This window comes from Pongo abelii, chromosome 17 (genome assembly GCF_028885655.2).
Source record: "Pongo abelii isolate AG06213 chromosome 17, NHGRI_mPonAbe1-v2.0_pri, whole genome shotgun sequence".
Lineage (NCBI taxonomy): Eukaryota > Metazoa > Chordata > Mammalia > Primates > Hominidae > Pongo > Pongo abelii.
In genome coordinates, this window is record NC_072002.2 from 81,454,815 (window position 1) to 81,472,081 (window position 17,267).

General features: G+C 33.4%; 1 protein-coding gene across 2 annotated transcripts in view; it reads right to left on the bottom strand.

Moving 5' to 3' along the window:
• Positions 1 to 12,553: 12,553 nt before the first annotated feature.
• Positions 12,554 to 17,267, bottom strand: part of CDH19 (cadherin 19) — a 104,399-nt gene continuing 99,685 nt past the window's right edge. Inside the window, exon 12 of one of the 2 annotated variants that reach the window (XM_024235962.3) lies at positions 12,554 to 16,756. In XM_024235962.3, the coding sequence (XP_024091730.1) occupies positions 16,266 to 16,756 (491 nt within the window). In that variant the 3' untranslated portion in view covers positions 12,554 to 16,265. The remainder of the gene's footprint in view (positions 16,757 to 17,267) is intronic. The other variant, XM_054538057.2, reaches the window with a different exon arrangement.

Here is a 17,267-nt window from a genome sequence, read left to right on the forward strand (position 1 = left end):
CATGCCTATTAATTTATGAATCATCTTTGGTTCTGTTATACTACAAAGCAGGGTTTTATAGTTTCCATAGAGACCCCATACACAGCATGCCTTAAATATGTAACATCTGACTCTTTTAAAAAAAGATTCGCTGACCGCTGCCCTGGAATTCACAAGGGCCACAATTTCAAATTACAACACAACAGTAATGGAAGCCTATAAAAGTCAGGCCCAAAGTGTGTACATTATCCTAAGAATTATGCATGTTTTGTGTTGTTGTCTCTTCATTATTAATAGTGTAATTATTTTAAATAAATGTATATATAACCATACTTATAATGGTGATTTTTAAATCAGATTTAAATGTATTAGAGAAAACATATCTCTTAGGAAGATGGCCATAGTGATTTAAATTTTAGAGTGTATATTATGATAAAAAAATTTGGGAGTCTTCTCTGAGCCACTCATTAATTCTAAGAAAATAAGAAAAGAAAAAACAATTTTTTAATGAAAAAATAATAAAAAATTAAGAATTGTGTTGTTTTCTTAGTTAAGTCTATAGAATCTAGGTTGTACTAGCACATGTATGTACATATATATGTGTGTATGTGTTAGTCCATTTGACGCTATTGACAAAGACATACCCAAGACTGGGCAATTTACAAAAGAAAGAGGTTTAATGGACTCACAATTCTATGTGGCTGGGGAGGCCACACAATCATGGCAGAAGGTGAAAGACACGTCTCACATGGTGGCAGAGAAGAGAATAGAGCTTGTGCAGGAAAACTCCCCTTTATAAAACCATCAGATCTTATGTGACTTACTCACTACTATAAGAACAGCACAAGAAAGAACTACCCCCATGAGTTAATTACCTCCCACTGGGTCCCTCCCACAACAATTGGGAGCTACAATTCAAGATGAGATTTATGTGGGGACACAGCCAAACCATATCAATATAGTATTAAATATGTTTACACAAGTTAAAATATATCACATAGTTTAACATTTTACAAACTAATTGATTTTACAAGGTTCTTCATTGCCTTATTATGCTGTGATTTTACTCTCTTGCCAGCCAACAAATTAATCTGTCACAATCTTATAAACACTAGCAGAAGACACAAGATTCCAAGGTCAGAAGCAACAGCCTTCCTTACTCATTGTAAGAGTAGTAACAACAGTGTCAGAATTTGTGCCTGTTCCCCACCATAATTTCTCACTGACATAATGCTCTAAATGACACCTACACATTCATGGGATTGCATTTCAGAAAAGGAAATCTGAATTCAAGGACTCAGTTTTAGATTAGGAAATTTGAATCTTTTATATTAGGCAGTAAGCATGACTATTTTTTCCACCAATGGGAGATGCTATCTTGCCTTCTAAGACTACAAACTCAACCTTTGCTCTTGACTGAAACACAATCTCTATCTTCCAAGAATGTGCTATAACACATCTTTGAGAAGATAATTCAGAACAGAAAAGAATCAATGCTTCTGCTACAGAGTATGCAGAAACATAAGTGAACCAAGTAGAATCATTTTCCTACATATGCCTTATTTAGCACATAAGGAGGTTTTAAGTTTTTTGTTCATTTGTATTCATATGTCAATGATTGATTTATGAAATTTTATAACCAGGTATTAATGCTTTTAAAATTTCCCAGGACTACTTATTGATGCTTATTCTCATCAATGAATTTCTAATTATTTGCAAATACTGCACCATTTTATATAAGGAACTTATATATCCCTCATGGATACTGAGAGACAACTATATTAGCAAAACAAGGTGCAGTTGACACCCAAACAACGCGAGTTTGAACTGTATGATTCCACTTACATACACAGTTTTTTCAATAAATATAGTCGGCCTTTCATATCAGAGGATTCCACATCTGCAACCAAATGCAAATCACAAATATATATTCAATGGATGAGAAACCTACATATACAAAGAGTTGGATGTGGGGCTTGAGTGTGCACGGATTTGGGTATGGGGAAGTCCTGAAACCAATCCCCCACTGATGTCCAGGGATGACTGTATAATGGTATTATATTCCATTACTAGTCAGGAGTTTTTCCAACTATGGTAGGCTAGTTCAACCTTAGAAAATCAATAAATGTCTTCTACCACATGAACAAGTTAAAAAAGGAAAACCATTATATCAATTGTTGCTGAAGAAGTACTTTACAAAATCCAACCCCTATTCATGATAAAAACTCTTAGCAAAACAGAGGAAACGTTTGTTAGCTTGATGGAGTATATCATAAAAGCTTTATGGCTAACAACACAGGTAATGCCGAGGAACTGGACTCTTTTACACTAATTGGGGAAAAGCAAAGATATTTCCTCCACCATTCCCATTCCACATAATATTGGAATTCATAGCTACTGCGATTATACAACAAAGTAAAATGAAAGGTGTACAGATTGGGAAAGAAGAAATAATGTATTTGTTTTTTGTTTGCTGATGACATAATTGCATATTTAGAAAATCATAGGCAGTTGAAAACAAACAAGGAAAAACCTGAAACAAGAAAGTATAGAAAGGCTTCAGGATACAAGGTTAACATACCAAAGTCAATTAGTTGCTTATATATCAATACTAAACAATCAGAAATCAAACTTGAAATGCATTTACATTTACACTAGCAACCAAAACATTGAAACCCATAATAAGAATCTTTAGAAAATCAAAAATCTATGGAAATGTACAAAATTCTGATAAATCCAAGGAGATCTAAATAAGTAAATAAGTAGACAGATATTTTTTGTTCATGGAATGGAAGACAACCTTGTTGTCAATTCTCTCCAACTTGATCTGTAGATTCAATGCAATTTCAATACAAACCCAAGAAAACTACTTGGTAGATATAGACAAACTACTCTAAATTTTCTATGGAAAGCCAAAGATTTAGAATAGCCCACATATACTGAAGAAAAGTAAGCTATGAAGGATTCCTACTACCAAGTTTCAAGTCTTGTTTTAAAGCTACAGTTATCAAGAAATCATGGTACTGTCATGGAAAAATGGAACAGAATTGCCAGCCCAGAGGCAGACCTAAACAAATATTGTCAACTAATATTTGAGTAAGTATCAAAGTGAATTAAATGAAGAAATAATATTCTTTTCAACAAATGGTGTTGAAACAATTTGGTGTATGCAAGCAAGAAAATAATATAAACCTAGACAGACATTACACCAGTCAAAAAAATTACCACAAAATGGGTGATGCACCCAAATATAAAACCTAAAACTATAAAATTTTGAGAAAAAAATTATATAAAAATCTATATGTTTTGTTTTTTTAATGATTTCTAGATGTGACACCAAAAGCATGAGCTATGAAGTAAAAATAAATAAATAAATAAATAAATACATACATAAATAAAGGTTATCTTTTACTAAAATAAAATATTCCACCCTGTAAATGGCACTGCTAAGAGAATTAAAAGAAAACCACAAGCCAGGAAAAAATATTTGACAATTATATCTGATAAAGTTTTTCTATCCAAAATATACAAATAACTCTTAAAACTCCATAATATGAAAAACAACCCAATTAAATTATGAGGAAACATTCTGAATAAACATCTCACCTAAGAAGCTATACAGATGGCAAATAAGCATATGACAAGAATGTCATAATTCATTATTGCGAAACACAAACTGAAATAATAATGAGATACAACTACACACCTATTAGAATGGCTAAAATCCAAAAATTCTCAATCCAAGTGCTTATGAAGATGTAGAGTGAGGGTAACTCTCATTCATTGTTTATATGAATTCAAAATGCTACCTCCTTTTAGTTTCTTCTCCACCCCCACTGTTTTACTTGACTGATTAAAAAAAAAATTTAAAAAAGAAACAAAATGCTATATCCACTTTGGAAGACTATTTGGCATCTTCTTAGTAAGCTAAATGTAGTTTTACTGTATGATCAAGCAATTATGCTCCTAGGCATTTATCTGACTAATTTGAAAATGTATGTTCACACAAAAATTCACACAGAAATGTTTATATCAGCTTTATTTATAATTACCAAAAAGGGAAGCAACCAAAATGTCCCTCAATAGGTGAATTGATCCACAAAATGTGGCACATTCATGTAGTGAATTAGTATTCAGCTATAAAAGACATGAGCATTCAAGCCATGAAAAGATGGAGGCAACTTAAGTGTACACTGCTAAGTTAAAGAAGCTAGACTACCATATTAATGTGTTCTCAAGCTGCCCAAGACCGGGTAATGTATAAAGAAAAAGAGGTTCAGTGGGCTCAGAATTTCACATGGCTGGTGAGGCCTCACAATTGTGGCAGAAGGCAACGGATGAGCAAAGTCATGTCTTACATGGCAGCAGCCAAGAAAACTTGTGCAGGAGAACTCCCATTTACAAAACTATCAGGTCTCATGACACTTATTCACTATCATGAGAACACTATGGGGAAAACCACCCCCACCATTCAATTAGCTCCACCTGGCCCTGCCCTTGACACATAATTTGGGTGGGGACACAGGCAAACCTTCTCAACTACAAAAGCTACATATTGTCTGATTCAAATTATATGACATTCTGGAAAAGACAAAAGTATAGAGAAAAGTGAAATGATCAATGGCTTTCAAGTTTTTGGTGGAAGGGAAGGAAGGTTGAATAGACAAAGCACAGGGAATGCTTCAGGAAAATAAAACTACTAAATATGATACTATAATTGAGGACACCTGACACTAGGCACTTGCCAAATATCATTGAATTTTATACCACAATATGAGATTTAATATAGGTAAATAAAAATATTTATTTTTGTAATAAAAATATGACAAAAATATGTAACTTGTTACAAATGAATGAAAAATATTGCTGAGGGGGAGAGTTGCTGACCTAAGTAATTTTGTAAATGAATGGATTCTGTAAAAATAAAGGTGAGAGAAAACTGTAAGCCCTCTTATCTAGGTGATAAAGTTTTGTCCAACAAGGGTACTGGTTAACAATCCTGATATGATAGATGACAGGTATTAGAAATTAGGTTTCTCACTGTTGGAGTGAAGCTTAAAGATAGCAAGTGTAGAAGGCTAGAATCATCCATGAGCTAGTGAACTGGAGTTAGAAACATCAACATTAATTCTGTACACTTAATGTTGACACACACACGTCTTATACACAATCATGAGGGTATGCCATTGAGACACAGGAGTTTCAATGGCCAAAGCTGGAACAATTTGAGTAACAGAATAAACTACTATGAGATTATAACCCCAAAATATAAAGTAAATATTCATGAGTTCATACTGATATAAATAAATGATTGAATGAGGAAAACAGATCAATATCCCTTGCAAAATAAATCTAAAATATATGTGGGTACTCTGCTCTCAATGAGAGGAAGCACAATTCCCCACATCTTAAGTGGGGGCTGCACATAGTTACTTACTTTCAAAGACTAATACATGAAAAAGGGGAAAAAAGAGAAATTTGAGAGTGGAGAAATATAGCAACCTCTGTCTTAGCCAGGTAATCAAGGTCAACATTAGCAGTGATAAACCAGGTTGATAGTACGTAGTTTTGAAGTGATATGATGAAAATGACACTTTACCTCTGTGTTCTTCCTCTCAAACACCTATTAGCCTGTCATAATCTTTCGAAAATCATTAGTCAAATCCCAGTATTTCTACAAAATACTTTATTAGTACTATTCAAAACTGTCAAAGCCATAAAATAAATAAATAAATAAATCAATAAATAAAACCCTGAGAAGCTGTCACAGCCAAGTGGATCCCAATGAGACTTAAACACTTAAAATAACAAGGTATCCTGGAACCAAAAAGACATTAGATACAGATGAATTGAACCAAAAGAAAAAAAAAAAGAAATAAAAAACCAGTTAAGATCTAAGGAAGTCTGAATAAAGTATGGACTTTAATACTAAAGTATCAATACTGGTTCATTAATGGCTATGGGAATTATGGACTACCAACAATTTTTCTGTAAATCTAAAATTGTTTTTAAAAATTAAGCATAGTAAAATTTTCTTTGGCGGTAAACATTTGTGGTTGGAGTTGTTTCACATCAAATACTATACAACCTTCTCCACAAAGTGAATGGTACCGGTAGAGTGGAATAGAACAGTGTCCTCTCTCCCTATCATGTAACCAAGCTTCCTGCCATTAGTTTTTGCATTTGCTTGAACATCAACTTATAGCCCAATAAATGAGACTCACTACCTGTAGGTCTGCCCTACCTTTGAGGTAATTCTCATTTACCTGCAAGCTGAACAAGGTTCTAACATCCATAGAAATTCCACCATGGAGTAGGTAAATATGCATGAGGCACAGTATCATGTCTGCAAAGATCATGTCAATGACCGACTCCTAAGCTCCTCATTAAGCTTTTTCACCCCACACAGCTCTGCTGGTTCCCCCACTGGGATTAAGTAGCCATTGGGAGGATCGCTCCTCCATTTTCCTAACCCACTTTATATTTACCTGTAAAAGCATTCCAATTGTAAAAAATATTTTGATGCACACCCATCTTTTGAATATAGTTTTTTGGTAATGAAAAGGTTTTGTGTTTTTTTGTTTGTTTTCCCAGCATCCACTGAAGTGCTTGGCATGTAAAGGGTACTTCATAAATATGCAGTAATTGGATGAATAAATGAAACTTGAATATGAGTGCTGGCCTTATTTAAATTAGAAAGAGGCTGGGACGAGAATCTGTCAGAGGGAACTCTCCATCTTATGGTGTGATTTCTTCCCATCTGATATACACATAGGCACATACAGAAATTTTCTCTAATTACCTCATAGAGTTGTGCTGAGGAAATGGGAAATACAGTTAAAATGTCTGTCTGTTTGTGCGATTATGTATTTGTGTGTTTATCTCACAACTTCTTGTATTAGAACCAAATCATCCTAAAATATGAAACCATTTAGGAATCATCCTAAAATATGAAACCATATAGGAATCATCCTAAAATATGACGCATATAGAAATAATCATCCTAAAATATGAAACCACATAGGAATCATCCTAAAATATGAAACCATATAGGAATCTGTTAAAATGTCTGTGTGTTTGTGCATTAATGTATTTGTGTGTTTATCTCATAACTGCCTATATTACAACCAAATCATCCTAAACTATGAAACCATATAGGAATCAGGTTGATATCACATTTTATAGCTATTTCATGATATTAAAAAGGAATGTTGAAGCTTGAGTAACAAAAGATTTTCTAAAATTTGCATTTTTATCATATTACTTTTGGTAGTTGAGGGACACTTTGGAGACATATTGTCTTACAAAGTGGTTTAATAATCATTTAACTATCTGAGACTTAACTTTTGAAAATATTAAGAAAGCCAATTATACACTATAGTACTCTAGAGAATGTCTACCTATTATTTGAGTATTCCAAGCCAAGATCTCTTGATTCTTCTATTATTAATGCAAAACATTATAGGTATGCTATCTAAAAATTCATTATTATTCTATCTTCTCAAATCTGGGGCAATGTCTTGAGGCAAAGGCTAATTGTAAAAGCCACATATCAGAACATTTCTACTCGAATTAAGGAACTGCCTGGAAGAAGAGAAGCATATGGAATTGCTTTATAAAGGTGATGATGATGTTGAGATTCTTACGTCTCTCAGTGGGACTGTTGCCATGTTTAACATATTTAATACATTTAAGCATTTCACCTTTCAGAAAAGCAATTAGAAATCATAAGGGAATACTCTGATTTACTTAATGCTATGTAGACTATAAAAATAAGTAGAAATGATTAAGGAAGGGAAATTTGGGACTGCAATCTGCCTCAGGGATGAGTGTACATGCCACAGAAAGCAGCATTTGGCTTTTGGAATATTGCAGCATGTGGCAAAACAAGAGCCAGCATGGAATGAATAGCTCTGCCTCCATAATGCTCTTTGAGTTCAAACCCCAAGGTTCCACAGGCTTTGTGCAACCAGTTTTATCAGGAAAATAGAGCACATAGTAGGTAGCATGCGATTCACAATGGCAGACACTCTTCTGCAATCTGGAATATTCACTAAATGGGCTAACATGATTTATTCATAAAGGTCTAATGACTCTCAGTGCTAGTTATCACTATACATTTTAATAAAACTATCAATTTTTTTGACTAATATTGCAAACAAATAACATAAAAAATGAAAGCCATAAGAAAGTTAGCATTTAAATTAATATGATATAAAATTCTGTGTGGAATGATACTGCTTCTGTATACCTATTAAACCACATTCTCTTCATCGGAGCTGGTAATAGTAATGCTTGTCTCGGCACAATGTACAGAAAGGCCCATATGCAGCCACCTAAGCAAAAATAGGTAGAATGCACCTCCTGCTGGGGGAGATCATGTGGGTGACTTGTCTACTCTGCCTTTGCCAGACCATGATCAAGCTGCATTTCAGCAGTAGGGACAAGACATTTTAATTACTTAGTATCACAGTAATTATACAATGCTAATAACTGTCACCATGCTGTAATGTTTTCTCCAAAAATATTACCAAGAAAGGATTTTACATTACTTGCTTTCAACCATAGACTAGAAAGCAGCCACTTAGCCATATTTGTCCTTTGAAGATGTATCTAGCTATGCGACTCCCGATGTGTTTTTTCTTGTTTTTGCCTTTTACATGTTTATTATTTCAGAGATTTGCATGGGCCCTAAATTGAAACACAAGACATTTTAAAATATGGACTCAAGTGCAAAACACCAATTAAGTTGACTGGTATTGTCATACGTTAGCCACCTTAAAATCAATGCCATATTTGAAAATGTATGTTTGAAGGTCCAAAATAAAATGGGTTATATATATATATGTTTTCTGTGTATATATATACTATTTATATATATATATATATGGTCTGTATATATATATATGTTTTCTGTATATATGTATATACAATTTTTTTCTGTACCTTTGGATATTCTGAGTGTGTTATTTCTACGGTTGATTGACATCAATAATGAATAATATAATAATAATAATAATAAATACAATATGTGACATGTAACCTAATAATAGAAACTCAGACTTAGTAGTGATATAAAAAATGGACAGATGGATTTATTTTTGAAAAAAGAATGCTATTCGCCTCCTTAATCCATCTATGTGAATATATAATATTTATTCAGTATTAACATCTAAAGTAATAGAAAAAAACATTGGCAACCATAAGTAACAAAAGCCCCTATGTTACTAACTGAATGGGGTGGTGCAAATGGACAGTCATTATTCTGTAATGGACAAAAGCCTGGAATCTAGATTTGCCTGGATTTAAGTCTTATAAATAAAAATATAAATATGGTTTATTCATATATATACACACACACATATTCCTTATATGATGGCATATATGGTGTATTACAGTTTTTCTAAAGTAATAAGACAAGCTTACTTCTGGGGGAACTCTGTTTTATTTAGGCTTCGAAAGGACTGCTTTAGAAGATATACTGAAAAAAATATTTTTGTCAATGATTCTGAGAACTGGTTATGATTTATTGCTTGTATAAATGCAAATCATTTCTAAAAACTATGAATTTAAGAAAATCAACATCTAAGTCTGATAGGTTGTAACCATACTCACTATTTTAAAAGTGAGTAATTGATATGCTTTTCAGCATGTTAATTTTGAGTTATGACAGTTGTTATGGTTTGGCTGTGTCCCCACCCAAAATCTCATCTTGAATTGTAATCCCCATAATCTCCATGTGTCAAGGGCAGCACAGCCAGTATGCTGTAAATGGACAGCACAGCCAGTACACTGTAAATGGACAGGACAGCCAGTATGCTGTAAATGGGCAGCACAGCCAGTATACTGTAAATGGACAGCACAGCCAGTATGCTGTAAATGGACAGGACAGCCAGTATGCTGTAAATGGACAGGACAGCCAGTATGCTGTAAATGGACAGGACAGCCAGTATGCGTAAATGGACAGGACAGCCAGTATGCTGTAAATGGACAGGACAGCCAGTATGCTGTAAATGGACAGGACAGCCAGTATGCTGTAAATGGACAGCACAGCCAGTATGCTGTAAATGGACAGGACAGCCAGTATGCTGTAAATGGACAGCACAGCCAGTATGCTGTAAATGGACAGCACAGCCAGTATGGTGTAAATGGACAGGACAGCCAGTATGCTGTAAATGGACAGGACAGCCAGTATGCTGTAAATGGACAGGACAGCCAGTATGGTGTAAATGGACAGGACAGCCAGTATGCTGTAAATGGACAGGACAGCCAGTATGCTGTAAATGGACAGCACAGCCAGTATGCTGTAAATGGACAGGACAGCCAGTATGCTGTAAATGGACAGGACAGCCAGTATGGTGTAAATGGACAGGACAGCCAGTATGCTGTAAATGGACAGGACAGCCAGTATGCTGTAAATGGACAGCACAGCCAGTATGCTGTAAATGGACAGCACAGCCAGTATGCTGTAAATGGACAGGACAGCCAGTATGGTGTAAATGGACAAAACCCTGGAATCTAGAACTTGTTGGCCTGGATTTAAGCTTCAACTCTGCCACTGTTAGGTGTATGACCTCGGGCACAATACAAAGACTCTCTGTGTGTTGGTTTCCTTATCAGTATCTTGGGGGTAATAACGATATCTACCTCATTAAATGAAATAGTACCTTAAAAACACTTAGAATAAGATGAGGAAGAGAGAGAGAGAGAGAGAGGTTTAGAACAGATTTGTTGGGTATATTAATTAAAAACTGAAAAAACCAAAGTCCTCCTATTATGAATGTTTTCTTCTTTTGAGCTGCAGTGCAACTCCATGAGGACCAGGTAAAAGCAGCTATACCTTTGCAAGGTGTGAATGGGAGCTGAGCTCAGCAACGAGTCTCACCTGAGCACCAACCTCTCACCCTGGCCCCATTTTCTGACTCCACCTCCAAGTGTTTCTCATCATTACTTTTTCAGCCAGGACACAGACAATTAATTTAAGATTTTATTTGGAGTTTATTACATAGAACTCAAATTAGAGAGACTCAGTAGATGCTACTAGTATAATAGATGCTGCTAGCACATAAAGTTTGCTCCTTGTTATTTACTTGATATTTGGGTTGACAACACAAGCATGAGGAAAACTTAGAATTTTCTCAGTTCACACATTTTCCTAGTATGTCCTTTTGTACGAATTTCCTTTTCTGGTCTTTGTGCAAAAAGGTACATAAAGTAACAAGCCTGGGTGTAGATAATATGTTATAAAAAAGAGAGAGATTTTTGCTGTTGAAAACAGTATTAGTGGGACAAATTAATTTAATAGTGTTTGATAATGAATATACTATGAATATATACACTGTATGGTATATCAACTTTTTATTTTTACAATTAGTAAAACTTAAAATATTTTTAAATTATTGGTGAAATTCTCTCTATATAAACTGAATACGTCAAGTTTTAATACGTATGTTTTATATAGAGTTGAAAATAGATAATCAGTTCTACAAAGCAAGCTTCCAGAATAACACAGAGGTCATCTGGGATAAGAAAAATGTTTCTGAAAACTGAGGTGTCAGTTTTAGCTGGACAATTGCCTACAACTTGCCTGAGACCTAAGATTGGCTCAGATATGCGAAGGCTAGATGATAAAAACGTACTCATCACAGAACATATGGGAATGTGACCTTAATTTTTATTTTTAAAAAGCACGAGGACAGGGGAAAGCAGATAGGGATGTCAAGGGTGCAGCTTTTCATCTTGTATTTTCAGAGGTGACAATCTGCTTGTAATTTAATTTTTATTTCTTAGTATAAAATTACAACTATGGTCATCAGATCTTAGATATTAACAACATGTTTGAAAAGCTATCAGTTAGTGCTATTAGTATGTTTCTTTTGTTTCTTCTATGTAGTTCTAAAATAATATGGGAATATATTTTTCTTCTCTATTACTTACAAAATGAGATAAACCAACTCCTCTTTTTCAACAGGATTTCTCCTGAAATATCTATACCTAGGGAACATTGCCACAAAAAGGTTGGTTACTACTTAACTTTCCAGCATTTTTTTCCCAAAATAAATGCCATAGAATGATTAATTTTCATCGGAGCACCTCATACATAATGTATAAGCTGAGTAATTAATTTCTTCCTTTGGTATTAGAAAATTACCCTGGGAGGGTCAGGGTGAGGAGGCAGTAAGTAACAGGAAGATAATTATTGCCCTGATTTAATTCCCTTTCTTCTCTCTTCTTCTCCAGATTAATTCTCATACTTGAGTAAAAGGGATAGGTCTATAAACATTCCTAAAGGTAAAATTAATAATATGATGATTCCTATTTTGACAATAATAACAACTGGTAAAAATGTCAACTGTTTGCTATACATTTGGAAATATTCTACATTCTTTAATATTATTTCAGTTAGTTCCCACAACAATCCTATGACTTACGTATTCTTAATACCTCCGTCGTATAGGTGAAGGTATCAAGAGAAAAAAATTCTAAGTAACTTACTGAAGGTTACATGGCAAAGAATGTTAGCAACAAAAAAATTAATTAAAATGAACTTCATAGACCACTTACTTTCACTGGCATACTTTAATTCCATATTAAAATTCTATAAAAATAGTCAGCGGAAACCAAATGAATTTCTACATGTGACTAAGTAAAATAGATTAGATTCATTACTACATTAATTCCAGAAATATTTATTGGTCACTTTCTGTGTGCTAGAAACATTTTTACACAGTGATAAATGAACAAGACTGACAATTTCTTGCCATTAAGGGTTACATTCTAATAAGCGATAAAGACAACAATAATACCAGGTAGCGGAGTAATTTAATACAAAGCAAGACAAAGCCAGGGTCACTGGAAGCAGCAGTGGTCTTTCTGAGGAAGTTGCAGCTGATCTCCGACCTGAATGAAGTGACGTAATGGAAAACAGAAGTGTTTGAAGGAAGATTGCTTTAGTAACTGAGGAGCAGAGAGGAAAGAGGAGAAACTGCACAAGTGGGTAGAGATGGGAAAGTCCATGGCCTATGGGGAAGGTGAGGAAGTTGATTTTTATTTTCAATGTGCCATGAAGCTGTTGAGATCACTCAGAATTGAAAAAGAAACAGACCATGCGTTCCAACAGAATAACATCAGCTGTTGTTATAATAATTCACTATTATTTATTGAGCAGTTATATTTTGTCAGGCACTATTGGTGCTGCTGGTTTTACATATCTTATTATTAATTCTTCATAACAACCATGTGAAATAGGTTGATTGGACGTCATTTTACAAAGTGAGGTCTGGAAAGATTAAGCAGTTTAACAAATATACGTTCATTTAATTGAAAGCAACTAATTCAAACAAAGATCTGTTAGGCTCAAGCTCATGCACTGAGTGAACAACTAGAAGTTCACTAGTCCTAATTTTCTTATTTTTACCATTACAAATTTAAAGCTTACATACAAAGCTGTGAGTCAACTAAGGGAGATATTTAAGTACTGTGGGTATTAATGTGAAGCTGTGCTATTTTCATAAATATTTTGCATTAATTTAGAGTTTATTAAAATTTACAAAAATAAATTCTTAATGTAATGCCTTTAGCTTAAGAGCTGTGTTCTTGCAACACCCATGTGATGCAAAAACATAAAATAATTATTGAAAATAATACAAAGTATAATTCCTAGGAAGTTGCAACTTCTGTATTAGAATCAGATAGTATCTTTTGATGTGGTTAAAAGGAACATATTTTAGACTACCAAACAGATGTGCAATCATGTCTGTGCTTTCCCTGTGTATCCTATGATTGACAACCTTATCATCAACTCAACCAGGATCTGTTTTAATATATCTCTTTAGTGCCACTGGACGCAAGTATTAAAACTATTTGTACAGGTATTCAATTAATGTGCATTTTAATGAGTTGTTTATCCAAATGTATTCATTGTTTATAAGACTTTTATTCATACAAAATTTCTGTGATCCCCGGAAAGCCTTATTTACTTTTTCTCGTCTATTTTCCATGGATTCCTCCATCTGTTGTTTATCATACTTTTTAGTTTTCTACTAAGATTACCTAGCATTCTTTTTTAAATAGAGGAAACAATACTTCACGGAATAATTCATGAAAATTTCTGACTATACATTTTCAATTTTCATGACAGTATGATAGAAATGTAAATGTTATCTTGATTTGTACATTTCTATTTGACTTGCAAATTTTTGCTCCTTTAAATTTTCTCTTGTTTGGTATTTTTACTCTTTCTTAAGTAAATAATGATATCATTGCATAAGGACTGACTACATCTTATGTCCTCTCATTCACTTTTAATATCTTCCTAAATTATTTTACTTCAAATCTGGTTTTCTCAAGCTTTTGTGAAATGATAATATTTGTGTCACCAACTTAATGGTGCCTGTTTCAGATTGATGAAAAACTTTCTTTATTACGTGATATAGATGTTTAAATTTCAAAGTACCAAGAAAATATATTATAACCATTTAACTACTTCATCAATAGTTCAAAATTACTCAAATTATTTGATTTAACATATATGGCCAATTTGGTTCAGCTTAGTCTCACATGCTATTAATAAAAAAATGATCATATGAACCAATTTTAAGAATTTTGTATTCACTACTTTCTTCCTGTTCAAACTATAAATTTTGAAGTCTACCTTGATTTGGATAGAATAATAAAAATCATTCTTAAAAGGTCAATTAAAATTAAAGTGTTTTATTATCTTGTTATCTAATGTTACTGTAAAGCTTTATGCCCAACAGCTTAGCATTGATTTCCCTCTTAAGGCTACAATAAATGTAACTATTGCACCTAATTTTATATTCAGTAATAAAAAAAAATGACACTGAAGCATCAGTCACATTCGAAGCTCTTAACAGAAAAGGAAATACTGAGAATTGTATCATGTTTTATCCCATGAAGGGTAAAAGTCAGTTCAGTTGATAGTAATATTTAGAGTGAATAGTAACTGAAGTTTGAATCCAGTATTCCTTTAAGTTGTCTAAATAATTTTTAGTAGAGGTAAAAATTTACTTAAATTTTTCCACACTTTCCACCAGTTCCATAAAGTTTGCATTTAATTATGAGTAAATATTGACTTGTATTTTGCTATTGTATTTTGACATGATAAGAATGTGTTTTGAGTTGCATATGAAAAAAATCTATGACAAACACCTAAATATATTTTCCTTTTTTAATACAAAGTTGTAATATCAAAAATAATACAAATTTATACTATATAACTCTGATTAATTAATATACACCAAGTATCTGTTCAAATTTGAAATCAGTTTTAAAGAGTGCTCTTGGCAAAGGTTTTAAAATATCAAACGAGGATGAATCATGGCATCTTAGTCAGAAATCTGCTTTCCATATAAGGTAAATGTTTTTAAACATCTGTGTAATCACCCACATTATCCTAGCTGTTAAAGTTTTAAAGTTTATCTCTATATAGTGTCAGGAACTTAACCACATAAACATTTTATTCTTACACTGTGAAAGATGAAAATTGAGTAAATAAAATAACACTAAGATATCTTAATTCAGTGCCTTTCTCACATTAACCATTTAAAAAGGTTGAGCATTTGCATTAGATGACATTGAAAAATAGTAGAGGAATATTTTAGTCATATGCCAGAGCTGGTTTTATAAGGCTTTTATTCGTACAAAATTTCTGTGATCTCCAGGAAGCCTTATTTACATTTTCTCGTCTATTTTCCATGGATTCCTCCATCTGTTGTTTATCATACTTTCTAGTTTTCTACCAAGATTACCTAGCATTCTTTTTTAAATAAAGGAAACAATACTTCATGGAATAATTCATGAAAATTTCTCTGACTATACATTTTCAATTTTCATGTCAATATGATAGAAATGTAAATGTTATCTCGATTTGTACATTTCTATTTGACTTGCAAATTTTTACTCCTTTAAATTTTCTCTTGTTTGGTATTTTTACTCTTTCCTAAGTAAATAATGATATCATTGCATAAGGATTGACTACATCTTATGTCCTCTCATCTACTTTTAATATCTTCCTAAACTATTTTACTTCAAATCTGGTTGTATTGATGCCTGTGAGTTGATTGCTTACATTTCTCCTCACATCTCTGTTCAATGACAGCATTTAGGTAGCTTAAAATAACCATGGGGTGTTTACTCCAGGGATATCAGAAAACTCCATAGACTAGGGCTTTCCCCGCCATAGAGCCAGGGCACAAAACTCTTTAAGACTACCATTTGGTTCAAATACACATTAGCACTTTTAAAAGTTTTGATGGTAAAAAGCCCTAATTATTTGACTGCACTGCAGAACCAAACATGCATGCTAATCTTTTAAAGCGAGGTCCCAACTCGTTAAGGTAATCATAGCTTTCATCCTGATCAGAGACTGCTGATTCCAAGGAGCTCAGGGATCCAGCTAATGACCCTGTTCCCTCAAAAGCGTAGGTCTGGAGGGAATCAAAAGGAGGGGCACACGGATCAGTATTTGCTTCTTCGAGCTTTTCCAGAATGAATTTCCTGAATATGGCACTGTCGGGGCCAACTTGCAAAGACTGCCTGTATAGGCTTCTGATCTCAGTGCTTGTGGTTTTCCGAGTCTTGCGTTCCCGCATTATGGTACTACTCCTCAGCTCTGCTATATCAAAGGCCTCTGTATCTTCTTCTCCACCCCCTTCATCATCATATCGGAATATATTCTCTCTGAAATCTTCACTTTTCTCAGGAAATAGAATCTGTTTTCTCCGTTGTTTTAAACCCAAAGTCAAAAAAATAAACCCTGATGAAGAAAGCATATCAGAATATCAATAAAAAATAGAGTATTATAAACATTACAGTCTTTGCTCTCATTTCAAGCTCAAGAGGAGTGCTTAAACTTTGTGATTATAAAACAAAAAGATACATTTGTTATTGAAAATTTGCCAAAGGGACTTGCAAAATTACAAAAGAATGTAGCACGATTTTTCTGGCTGATGACTTAGAGACAAAGAAAACCATAAAAATATAGTGAGCTATTTTAGATGATGAACAATTTAACATTCAAAATCTGTTTTTTCTCAAATATTAAAATAGAATAAAGTAGAATGATAAAACTTTGCAACCTGGATGCATTTGTCAACTTTAGTAACCAATGCTTCATATTAATAGTAGTTCAGAACAACAGAACAGTTTGATATTCCCTATTGAAGCAAAATTCTGTGGCATAATTATTTTCTAAATTAATATGTATTACTATGAAGCATACATCAGGCATTCTTCTAAAAGCTTTATATTTATTGATTGATTTTATT